The sequence below is a fragment of the Wyeomyia smithii genome, chromosome 2 (genome assembly GCF_029784165.1).
Source record: "Wyeomyia smithii strain HCP4-BCI-WySm-NY-G18 chromosome 2, ASM2978416v1, whole genome shotgun sequence".
In the NCBI taxonomy this organism is placed as follows: Eukaryota; Metazoa; Arthropoda; class Insecta; order Diptera; family Culicidae; genus Wyeomyia; species Wyeomyia smithii.
In genome coordinates this window covers 5,488,555-5,500,682 of record NC_073695.1, presented here as the reverse complement: position 1 = coordinate 5,500,682, position 12,128 = coordinate 5,488,555, and the positions used below count along the sequence as shown (strand labels likewise).

The following is a 12,128-nucleotide window of genomic DNA, read 5'->3' as shown; positions in this document are numbered from 1 at the left end:
CATCATTTAATAACCAAGATTCCCAAAACGTTTAACCTGGTTCAGTAAATCCGGTTTACATATTAAACTTCTATACAGCGCCGACTGCAGTTCATCGTACTGGAAATGCGGTGGGAAGGGCATATCCTCTAAGGCACAAATATAGGTTCGTCCTTCATTATCACCGACCAGAAGACTGCGACCACAATTTGTAAACTTGACTACTGTCAACGATGTATTCGAATCGCCGAAGGTCGTACAGGATGCCGGCTTTAGCATTCGTCTCTTCAGATCCCACAGCTGGACACTAGTACGCGTTACGCTGGCAATGACTGTGGAGTTCACCGGTGACCAGTAGGCCGCATGAATTGGGCCGAAACCAGTCGATAGGGTAATGATAGGTTCCATTATGTCTTCGACCCAGATTCGAATGCACCAATCACCTCCGCAGGTAAGGAAAATCTTCGGACTCCAAGGCGAGTACTCGATACAATAAACTCCTCCAGTGTGCATTCGTGTTACCCCGGAGTGCTGATAGGGATAATTAATGGAGCATTTGTGCACGCAGCCTTCGTCGGTTCCGACAAAGTAAATATCTTTACGAGTTGGATGAGCTTTTAGACACAATGCTTGAGGATGACGATCAGCTTCCAGTTTGTCTTCTTTTATTTCAACCGGTATTCCTTCGGTTTCCCCTTCCACCCGGTCTAGTCGCATCTGACGATATCCGATTAAGAACTGTCCAATGTTAAGCGTGTATTTCATTATCGTTCCGTCCTGAGATGCTGTCAGTATCTCATCTTTATCAGCATCCGATTCGATCCATTCGATGTCCCAAATCGGTTCGAACCCCGGTGATGACCGCCGCTCGGACACTCCAACTGGTACTTGCGAATTGTCTGTGATATCTTGGATTTGTACCGTACCATCATAAAGTCCAATGGCTAGAAGTTGCGGCGTTGCTTTGGAGAACGCCACCGAAGTTACTGGAACCGGAAATTTATATCGTCTCTCGGGGTTCACGGGATTTTTGATACTCCACACGCACACGTAGCCAGAGCTTCGATCTCTAAACTTAGTAAACCCATAGATTCCATAAGCAATCGCTACAATATCTCCATTCGCTGGACACCAACTAGCAGCGGCTACTGCTTTCCCAGTGGTTTCAATCGCTTTGTAAATCCATAAAGTGTCCAATCTGTATAGATATTGGGCATTGATGTTCAATGGATCTGGCAAATACATGTTCCGAAATCGTTTCTGCTTCTCTCTGAAGACATTTCCTGCTAGCAGTCGTTGCAAAATCATCGATGATAAATGGAAGTTTTCATTTCTGTTTAACATCTGGTCGATATCCTCCATACCCTCTCTTGAGTAGGTTGTAATTTCGATTTTCGAAGAAGCCTCCGCCAGATCAATTTCCTTCGTGTGCCGTTCCAAATCGTTGTACGTATCGTACATGTCGTAGTTCGACACAAACGAGGCCACCTCACCCTTCATAATTCGTTCCGTGTTGACACCACGTGACTTCAACAGCATTTCCGCGGTCTGAGCTTCCGCTTCAGCGACTGCGGTTTTCCTTCCCTTCTTCTTCCGCTCGTAATCGGCGTTCAACGCTTCGACGGCAGCCGCCTCATCCGAACCCTTCGCTTCCGTGTGACTAACGTTTTCGAACAGGATGATGTCGTCCGTTTCCGTCAGTAGAATCTTCACGTGGAACGTCGGAATGTCCGCTTCCAGCGATGGACTGCGTCGGTCGATTACACCACTGAAGTCGGGCTCATGATCTAGATCGAACGCTTCCACCTTATCGGGGGCCTGAGGAAGATAGAAGGTGACGCGTTCAGGAGCGTTTGTCCGGGAGACACAAGAGCTCTCAATATATCGAGGTTTTCCCTCAAAAACTTTGATTCGACATCGTTTCGACATCGACTTTTACTTTTTAAAACTGATTCTTTTTTAAGCTTTTTTGCTGGGGTTTGTAACTATTGGAAAAAACTTAAACCTGTAATAAGATTATTTTACACAACTATTCAAAGTCTCAGATTCAAACCATTTGTTTTGTAGATCAAAAAATTCATTTAGGTGAAAAGTGAAAATTTTGCGCTCTGTTTGTTTGAGACCTCATGTACGGTCATCTATTTGCGGTGTTTCTAAACCATACTTACTTGAGCCGCTTCCTCCATTGCTTTATCTACTGCTACTTCTTCTTCTAACTCGAAACTCACAATCGAAGGCAAATCATCCTGTTTGTCAGCTACTTCTTCACTATCCGGAAGACACTCCTGAAATCGATCCCATCCTAACCCGTCCCTGTCGTACGACTGTGGCACGAGTTCTCGGGGTGTGTAATCGATTTTATCGATCACAACCTGAGGACCAATGAACAAACAAATATGCAAACAGAATTGAGAGCGCAAAACAAACAAGCTGGCGAGTTTGTTTACAGGCAACCGATTGCCAGCAACTTGGAGTTGAAATTTTGTCCATGGTAACACCCGTAAACAATGTCATAAACAGATTGCAAAACTGAACTAGAACAAAGAAAAAAAAGCAAATACTTCCTGTCCTGGGCGGCTTGCGAGGGATTGATTTAATTCCAACACAAACTTTGACTGGGTACTGGAAGTTGCGTTTACTGAAATCGGGGGAAGAGAAAACGAAACGGTTTTGCGTGATTTTTGGTTCTCCATCTCGAGCTGCGATTGCTGTCGAAGGATAACAAAATCAAAGACTGCTTTGTTAAGATAAAAAAAAAACTAATTTATTCTACAAAAGGAACATTTTTTCGATTTCTTAATTTTCCGATCTTCCTTGAGGTAGTAGAGGTCTAAAATAAAATAAATATACGTTAAATTCAAGTCTTACTTGTAGGAATAATCTTTCACTTACTCAGCAAACTATTCCCACTGGGATGGCTTATCGGATTGTTGGACCCTAAAAGTCGTTGTACGGTTGTGTCGAACGACAGTGCGGTTAGACGTCGGAAAAACTTGGTAACATTTTCACCACTCTCCGCTGAAACCGACCAAAACTCAGCTTTCATCTCTCGTGCCATTTGCTTGGCTTCATTTTCGATTTGATTATGAGGAGTAGATACAAGTAGATCTCTTTTTGTTCCAACAAGAAATCTTAATATTTCAGGCCGGTTCAACTGCAACGCTTCATCGAGCCATCTTTCAGCATTTCGCAAAGACTCCGCATTCGTCAAATCGAATACCACAACAACGGCGTTTGCATTGCGATAGTAGCTTTCAGAAGTGCACCTAAATCGCTCATAGCCAGCAGTATCACATCTAGGGGAGTGGAACACCGAATTATCACAAATGATAAAGAATTCATCACAACAAATACTCACATTTGAAGATTAAATGCATGAGCTAAAACTAGAAACTTTTCCACCTCAAAATCCACCCCGATTGTCCGGTTGTAGTTCCGATCGAAAACATCGTGACAAAATCGATTCACCAGTGAACTTTTTCCCGCCGAGACATCACCAACAAAAATGGCCTTGCACGCGCTCAAACAGAGTGACGTCACACGTTCGCAAGCACGTAAAGTTCGCTCGCCAAACTGCCCACCGTAAGGACTGCGAGGATCGCAACAGGCGATTGGCATCTGATCGATCTGTCGCGTGCCATAGTCCACGTTGTTGTCTAATGGTTTATAATTACGGCTGCCTTTTATGCCAGACTTTTTGTAAATGGGCATCTTCACACCGGGAGAGATTCGACTAGACTGAGGTCCTGCCCTTGATCAGTGCCCACCGGTGGTAGCCCATCAGTTCACGCGCCCGCAGGATCTCCTATGACAACTGTATGTACGTTTGTATGCGGACTGCTGGGTGCATTTCGTTGCGCTCGAAAGTGAACAAAAAGGATGGTGGAATGAAGAAATTGTAACACGCGCGCACACTCTGCACCCATCAGACAAACATAGGACAGGAAATACGCTCTCGTAGTTCTCGAATACGTTTGAAGGTCCCAGGCAACTCCTAGTGGTTGTAATGGGCACACCTTTTGAAAAACTGCTGTCTAATAAAGGTCGATGATGGTGTGTTGGTAAAGTTTAGAATGTGCCAACAAGAGTAAACCGAAATTTTCCCAGTTGTCTGCCTGCAGCTGTGCATCCTGAAAAGCTGCAAATAAACACCGCCGAGTAAGAAATGGAGGGCGGGAATCGTAGAAGGACAAGGTGGATTACGACACCGATCGTCAAGGGTACCATGTGTTTGTTATATTAACTCAACTGTTATTTGCTGCTCTTTCTCCCGTTTCTTCTAGCAGAGCTGATTAATGTTAGGAGTTTGTTTTTTCCAGCCGTACCGTCGGATGATTGGGAAAAGGGTTAAGCGCACTTTAGAATGAAACGTCCAGCCAAAGCGCCATGATATTATAGGAAAACAACTGCTAAACTTTTTTGTGTGTACAGCTAAGAATACAAAATTGAACCGCTTATATTTGTTGTCAATAAAACCCTCACCACGTGGCAACCCCTGGCAACCTGAACTTGTTCCTGCTGCGACGATTGCACTAGTTAAGGTTCAGGTGGAGTTTTCAAAGCTATTTGGCTTGTATCAGAAAAAGCTTGTTAATTTAATAAAATTCAGTATTTCGTGACCTATCAATTTACATTTGTGTCGCATTCTGCGCAGTATTTATGCAAATTAATGAATCGACACGGAGCTGCCAAGTGGATTCCACTTACTTCTGTGCTAATTGAAGAAACATTTCTTATCTACGTGTTCAGTTCACAGCACGAAATCAAGTGTCTTACATCTTCTCACACTGAGATTTCAATGCTAAAACACGTCAGGGCTAAAACACGTCAAAGTACCGTGGATTTCATCAAGAATCGATATGGGTCGACATGTTAAAATGATTGGGTTGGTTTATTGGTATTCATGTGAAAAAAGCTTTTGGTATGAGCATGTGATTTTTTTTAGTGTTGGTTTGACCAGGAATGTTTTCAAGGTTTTTTTTTTTTAAATTCGTTTGATTAGAGTGTCGAGTTAGTTTACAAAAATGTTTTCCTAATTTTTTTCTAGATTTAGTATATTTTATTTTTCAACGGTCTTAGGTGTAAAGTAATTCTTCAGTCCTTTCCGCTGTATTCGATTGCTATCGAATGCATAAATGTCACATGTTACAATACTCAAGAATAAGAAAACGCTTTTCATGTTTTGTGAAGTCCTTTGACTGTTATCGTTCAATTATACTGTTTTAACGCAGTAAACTATTAACGTATATTTATGTCATATAAGCCTTGTCCAAATATTACAAAAAAACGGATTTTTTTACTTTTGACGTGGGACTACGTCTTTGTTTACTATACTGGTATGCATTCTGTAAAATTGTAAATGAAACGGGCAAATGTTGCGTCAGATTTCAAACGTTAATAACAGCATAACCACACGATGGATAACAATAACCAATATGTTGTTGGATAGATAAAATGTATAACAATTTTGTAATATGCTAATTATCACTCTAATTTCATTGCTAAGCGGTAAAATTGATAAAAAGTTTCAATAACAAATTTACGCGAATACACCAATTAAATGCGAGCATTCCTAGCACAGACGACATGCATGGACACCATCCGTTCCCTGCGATATTCTCTGTATCAATATCGAAACAAAAAGTGACAGAGTCTCCCCGTCCCAATAGTAAATTTATTTTTGCTTCCATGAGCTTAGACTAATATGATGTCTCGAAGGTAAACGTTTTCCTAAAAGTTTGAAACAATACCCAACCTTGAACAATTTCCAAACCTGCTTTTGATTGATTGATTTTTATTATAGAGCCTTTAACCTGAGGGGTCATTCAGCTCTTATTCCAAACCTGCGTGTTAATTTCTGAAGAACCTAATAAAAACTGATGTCTTGAAAGAAAACATGCCGGTAAAAGCAGCAGTACCAGTGGAGTAAAGAACCGCAGGTCTCTCGTCGTCTATGATTGCAGTGGTACTCTTCTATTCGTATATTTCAGCGGTACACTTCTATTCGTACTGAAGCGGTACTATTCGTATTGCAGTGGTACACTTTTGTTCGTACATTTCTATTTGTGTGCAATTGATGAAAAACTGCAATGCTGCTGTTGATGGTGATTGAAAGTTTGTCTCATAAACATGATAACCATAAACTGCTCATAATCGCATATTTGTAACATTTGCAAAATTGTTTGTTCGAGTTAATCGCACTTTAATATTTTGACCTTAAATGCATTGTTTCTAATATATTCTTGCAAATAGACACTTTAGCTAAACTTAGTATCATGAAGAAAGCACTACTTTACACTATGTATACATTTAATATTATTTTCGAAGTCGAATTGGTTGAAATTTTCGCAATGATACATTTATGTCGTTACTTTCAAGCTATTTTTGGAATATATCACAGGGAAAATGATTTTTTTCATGTATTCAACAAGCATGAGCTGAACATCAGAAACGGATCACTGGTGGTTGGTTACCGGACCAGCATAACTTCCGAGTTCCATAGGATGCAGATGTGGATTCAGATGCAAACTTTTTTGACAAAAAAGTTGGAAAAGTTAAGTAGTGTAACAATTATGCGGTTATTCACGCTATGTGACAAAACAACTTGGTATTTTTTACGACTTTTTTCAAACAAACATAAGCATATTTTTTTAGATGTGAAAAGTACATACTATTCTAAGCATTTCCCAATAAAAAGCACGAAATCCATAAAATGTCGAATGTTACATCTATGCGATCACAGGCAGTAAATTACTCAACGAGAATTGTAAATTTTTGCAACGGATATCTATTTAATTTTATCTTCGATATTCACTAAATAATCGTCACCGGATAGTATCGAAAGAGTACATTCCTAAATATATACATTTATAGAAGAGTAAGAGCCTGCGAATGCTTGTGATTTTTTTGTTTATTTACTAAGATTCATTCAGAATCTCTTTTTACATTTCAAAATTGTCAGATGATATATTATTATTTTAAGCTTTACCATAATAAACGTATATTACCTGTCTTCGTAATACAGCGAATGTAGTTGAAGGCAAATGAAAAAAATTGTCAAGCAAAAAATAAAAATGTAATTGTGGATTGCTACGATTTTTTTTTCATCTATAATTTATTTGACACGGCACAAATACAAATTAATGTTTAACGACGCCAATTATATCTGGTAGCTTACTTTCTAAAGTATCTTAATAACTAAAAGCAAATTGTTTATCCTCGCTGCCGACTACGAGCTAAAACTAAATCTAACTTAAAGCTAGAATGTTTTGCATTAAAAGCACTGGTTTGTTGTTTGATGGTTTTCCATTGCCATTGGTAAGCAGCATATGTAATATGTTCCACTACTGGGCCAAGATGTTACGGACTGGCATATTGGGTTGTCTCCCTCGGGCCCTGAGAGTATCGTGCGGGTCTGGTTGCTGTTTCCGGATCCGGAGTCTTAAGGTGTTCTTGTCGTTTGGTTGGATGTAGGCGGAAGGGAACAGGACTAGACTGGGGCGTGGATGGATTTCAGGAAAACGTATATAAGGGACATGTAGATTGCTACGATTTTTTGCTTGAAATTGTTAATAATTTTGTTTAACATACACCCAACGCAAACGGGGAACATTTTATTACTTTAGGGCAATTTTTTATTACTTATTGTGTCTTATGACTGCGCATTATACACAAAGAGTAACAAACAAAAAGTAATAAAAATTATGACGGCCACACGCTTGTATGTGTTTCTGGAGGAGAACATACAGCCAAGCACCGCAATGCATGTGTTAGCAAGACTTCACTCGCTGCATTTGTATTGATGCAACGATCAGGTTCATTTTTGTCCCCTTCATCCACACATATTCAGAATCTCAACCGTCAACCTCACTCCAACACTCCAATTAGAAACACTTTCGTTTCGTCCCCCAGTGTTTACTTGAAATGTAAATATGTAATACTGTCTGACCAGAGTTGCCGAAGCTGCGAATATTGTCTGGATAGGCACGAGTATTGTATTTTCAAACAGGTGCAAATAAGTTTCCATGAGCCAATGAGTATGTGTTTTAGATATCTTGCAGGAAAGCGAATGTTTTTGTTTTTCTCTAACGCAGTTTAGAGATCGTGATGTCATATTTTTTCTCTTCTCCGTATTCTCCGTATGCGTGTATAGTTCACGCACACTGAATGAATTGGAGATTGAAGAAACTTGTAACATGTACAACATATGCGACGGTGTGTGATTTTTTTTTTGCTTGAGATGGAAAGGGAGCAGTTTTTGCCAGAAAAAATCTTGCATGTAGTTGAAACCACCATTATTAGATAGTCGTACTCCCGTAACACGTGCTAAATATATGGCAGTATGTGTTGTTACTTGACTGGGGAAGAATTTTATTGCCTTTTAAGTAATAGGTTTGTTACCCAAAAGGCAATTTTGCGCTATTGCTTCTAAAGTAATAAGGAAAAGTTTTGCGTGTATCTTTTTATGTTTGCCAATTAATGAACCTTTGTAAGGGCTTCCATATTATTTTGAAAGTAAGATCCATATTAAAGATTTGATTTAATTAGAGTTAAATAAGACAAAACCATTCATTATGATAACGTAAGTATTATTGGATTTGGTTTTTGAGGATATAGAGTTAATTTTGACGTTGACGCATTATGAGAAATTCTTGGTGCTTCTTCAACAAGCACGATATGTATGTGCCTTGTCAAATACAAGTTGTTTGCACAAAAAATACTACAGGCATAATATCGTCAGATATGAACGATATTCTTTCGAGTGTTGTTGAATATATATCAAAAATTGATTTCCAGGGGAGGCTGAAAATAAAAATACGTACAGTCGCTGAGCAAACACATTGATTCTGTATGCAGACTCTGCATATTTTGTAGCAAAAAATCCCCTAATTACAGTGTTTAGTCCCACGTCACCATCTCATACAACCCTAGGGCTGTATACCTTGTAGTATTTCAACACAAAACCGAATGCGACACTTATGCCGCGAAATTCTATGGCGAGATAAATAATCCAAATTTCTCGCGTAACTTTTCAAAAGGATTCAAGTAGGTAACACATTTTGACTCTTTTGGTTTACTTTCTTTTTAACTAAAACCATGATGTGTAGATCATGGTGAAACGGTTCAATCAGAAAATAGGCACGGAGTGGGGTAACGATTTTTTTTTTTGGTGGGTTGGAGACGAAGCATCAATAAGCGACAGCTTGTTGATGTATCCTTACTAACTAGGCAGATGAAAACTGAAAATTCGTGTGTTTAAAGTTGAATTTAAGTTGGAACGTTCAGTGACAGTTGTCCAAATTCTAACTCTAGAGCTTTAGTCTTTATACATCAGGAAAAACACAACCCAACCCAAATTTTGATAATTTGCAAAAATCCTGGTAATCACACAAAATCGGTCACAACTGAGCATCCATTAAGCTCTGTTTCGAGTTCCAAGTGAAGTGAAAATCTCAAACAAAAAGTTCAGTTTTCGCGCGCGTGAAAAATGGAACATGCAAAAATTTGACTTCGCGTGGAACTGTGAACAAATTCGATCCTGCGAGATCGAAGGTTGTGGATCGCATCTTCGCCACTTGGGCTTACATTTTTCACGCATGCACACACTAGAGAAAAAAAGAAGCCTACACTTGACATTCCTACGCGTTTATATTCTGTCAGTTCGGGCCAATTTTCACTTCGCTCGAATGTGTATGTTTGGTCAGTTGAAGATCTGTGAGAATTGCCAGTTAGCCTCTCTGATCAGGTATTTCTTTACGGCGTGTTTGTTTCAACGCACTTTTCTCCGCCTCTAGTAGTACTACTTGATGGAGTGGTAATAAATGCAGAATTGCATCTAAGGCTTTTGACGGAACACTATTCATTACTCCTGTAATTGCATTACAAATTAGCCTTTGCAACTTACCAAGCTTGATCTGCGTTGACCGTTCTTTCGTTTTAGGCCACCACACTACCCTTACTAACACGCTGAGAATCCTGAGTAAGAATCCCCAGGATACCTTTAACTCGATGACGGAATCGGAAAAGGAATCGCAAACACGATCCGGAGGATTCCCGCTCAGGATTCTTATTCAAGAATCCATTATTTACAGGACATTACTGAGGATTATTTTCCCCTCACAAGAATCACAACATCGGCGAATCCGACCACTTCGAAACCTAGCTCAGTAAGGTTTCTAAGTAGCTGGTCTACAACCAATGACCACAGCAAAGGCGATAGAACTCCAGCTTGCGGGCATCCCTTAGTTTATCCAGTACTGCAGTTGTTTGGATCCATTTTGAGGTATATGTATCAAATCCATGACATCTCATTGCGTTCAGCATTGAGTGATGGGATACATTATCAACAGCTTCTTCTATGTCCAAGAATACAGCTAGTGCGATTTCTTGTGCACCTATAGATTTCGCTATTTTTGTCGTCAGCATATGTATTGCATCCACAACGTCAACGTTGCTCAACGTTGCTACGATATGCAAGCTGATACCTACTCAGCGGAAAGGTTTCTAGGTACGTTGATTTGACGTGGTAGTCAATTAGTTTTTCCATTATCTTTAACATAATGGAGGTTAGACTAATTGGTCTAAAGGCTTCTGTAAGTGTTTTGTCGCACTTGCCAGCCTTTGGCATGAAGATCACTCTCGTTTTTCTCCAATAAGTGGGTATGTAATCAAGTGTTAGACTGGATCTAAATATTTCGATTATGAATGGAATTATTACCCTTCCACACCTTTGAAGCATTATTGGTAATAATCCATCCAGTCCGGGGGACTTATAGGGCTCAGATGAATTGATTGCCCATTCCACTTTCGATTCAGTGAAGATATCGCAGGCTTTGTAATGCGCATTTGTCCTAGCGATAATCAAACCAGTACATGGCTACGTTTCTTCTTCTAGAATGGATCGTGAACCTGGGAAATGTTTCTCCATCATAACATTGCAGTAAAAATACCGTCGTTTTTATTCTGCCCAAGTCATTTGTGTGATCTTTGGACAGGGCTTTGTGTACTCTTGCAGCTGCAGGGGTGTTTTCAATCTGTTCGCACATTAATCTCCATCCCCTCCTGCGTGATTTTCTGATTTCTTTATTGTATTGTGTAAGGGACTCGCTATAAGCATCCCAATTTGAGGTTAACTTGGCTCTGTTGAACAACTTTCTAGTTAACTTTCTTAGTTTTTCTAGATTTCTGTTCCACCAATGCGCGTCTTTGTTAGATATAGACCGTTCCGATAATTATAAATACACTTACGATCAACCGTCATTTCAAATAACGTGCAGTATTCAACCAAACCTTGGCTGCGTCCTGTTGTTTACATCCAAAAGAAACAGATGCTGTCATTTTTTCTAACATTTAGTGCAAAATTTTGAAAATGCGTGGCCTTTCTCCCGAGCAAAGAAAGCGAATTGTGCACAAATGGGGCACTGTGAGTGGTCTTTCTATAAGAAAATTAGCCAGAGAAGAAGGTATAAGTGTCGGAGCAGTTCAAACCGCATTGCGGAAGTATTGTGAAGAGTGCACATTTACTGATACCCCAAGACGTGGTAGAAAACCCGGGCCTATTGATCCCACAATGGACAAAAAGGTTAAGGAATACTACAAGCGGCATTCTTCAGTATCAGTACGAGATGTGGCGAGAAAGCTTGGAACCTCGGTGAGTAACGTTATGCGTGCCAAGAGAAGAATGGGTCTGCAGACCCGTCGGAAGCAGAAGCAGCCAGAACGAAATCCAAAACAAGCTGAATTTGTGAAACCGAGAGCTCGGAAGCTTTATGACAAACTTCTGACCAAAAAATGGGGTGTGTTATCATGGATGACGAAACCTACATAAAACTGGACTATAAGACTCTGCCAGGACCACAATTTTATACATCACCGAAGGGAAAGGATGTCCCTGGACCGGTGAAAGCCATTTACACCGAAAAATTCGGCAAGAAGGTAATGGTTTGGCAGGCCATTTGTGAATGTGGGAAAATATCTCGTCCATTCATTACGAATGATACAATGAATGGTAAAATTTACGTGAAAGAGTGTTTGCAGAAAAGGTTGTTACCCATGGTTAAGCAGCATAACAATCCTCCAATCTTTTGGCCGATCTTGCTTCCTGCCATTACTCTGAGGATGCACTAGGGTGGTATAAAACAAATAATGTC

The 12,128-nt window shown here is 40.0% G+C and overlaps 2 protein-coding genes across 2 annotated transcripts in view; both read right to left on the bottom strand.

The window, feature by feature from the left end:
• Window positions 1-2,681, bottom strand: part of LOC129722812 (dynein axonemal intermediate chain 4) — a 2,713-nt gene extending 32 nt beyond the window's left edge. The window contains exons 1-3 of the mRNA XM_055676585.1: window positions 2,541-2,681; window positions 2,148-2,351; window positions 1-1,797 (exon numbers count right to left, since the gene is read on the bottom strand). The exon at window positions 1-1,797 is cut by the window's left edge and continues 32 nt beyond it. Of these exons, the coding sequence (XP_055532560.1) occupies window positions 7-1,797; window positions 2,148-2,351; window positions 2,541-2,672 (2,127 nt within the window). The 5' untranslated portion in view covers window positions 2,673-2,681 and the 3' untranslated portion in view covers window positions 1-6. The remainder of the gene's footprint in view (window positions 1,798-2,147; window positions 2,352-2,540) is intronic.
• A 35-nt stretch (window positions 2,682-2,716) lies between these two features.
• LOC129722813 (ras-related protein Rab-34) lies at window positions 2,717-3,943 on the bottom strand. Its single transcript, XM_055676586.1, has 3 exons — window positions 3,338-3,943; window positions 2,872-3,275; window positions 2,717-2,809 (listed from the first exon to the last, which is right to left on the bottom strand). Exons 1-3 carry the CDS (start codon window positions 3,688-3,690, stop codon window positions 2,739-2,741), a joined length of 828 nt encoding a protein of 275 aa, XP_055532561.1. The 5' UTR covers window positions 3,691-3,943; the 3' UTR covers window positions 2,717-2,738.
• Window positions 3,944-12,128: the final 8,185 nt, after the last annotated feature.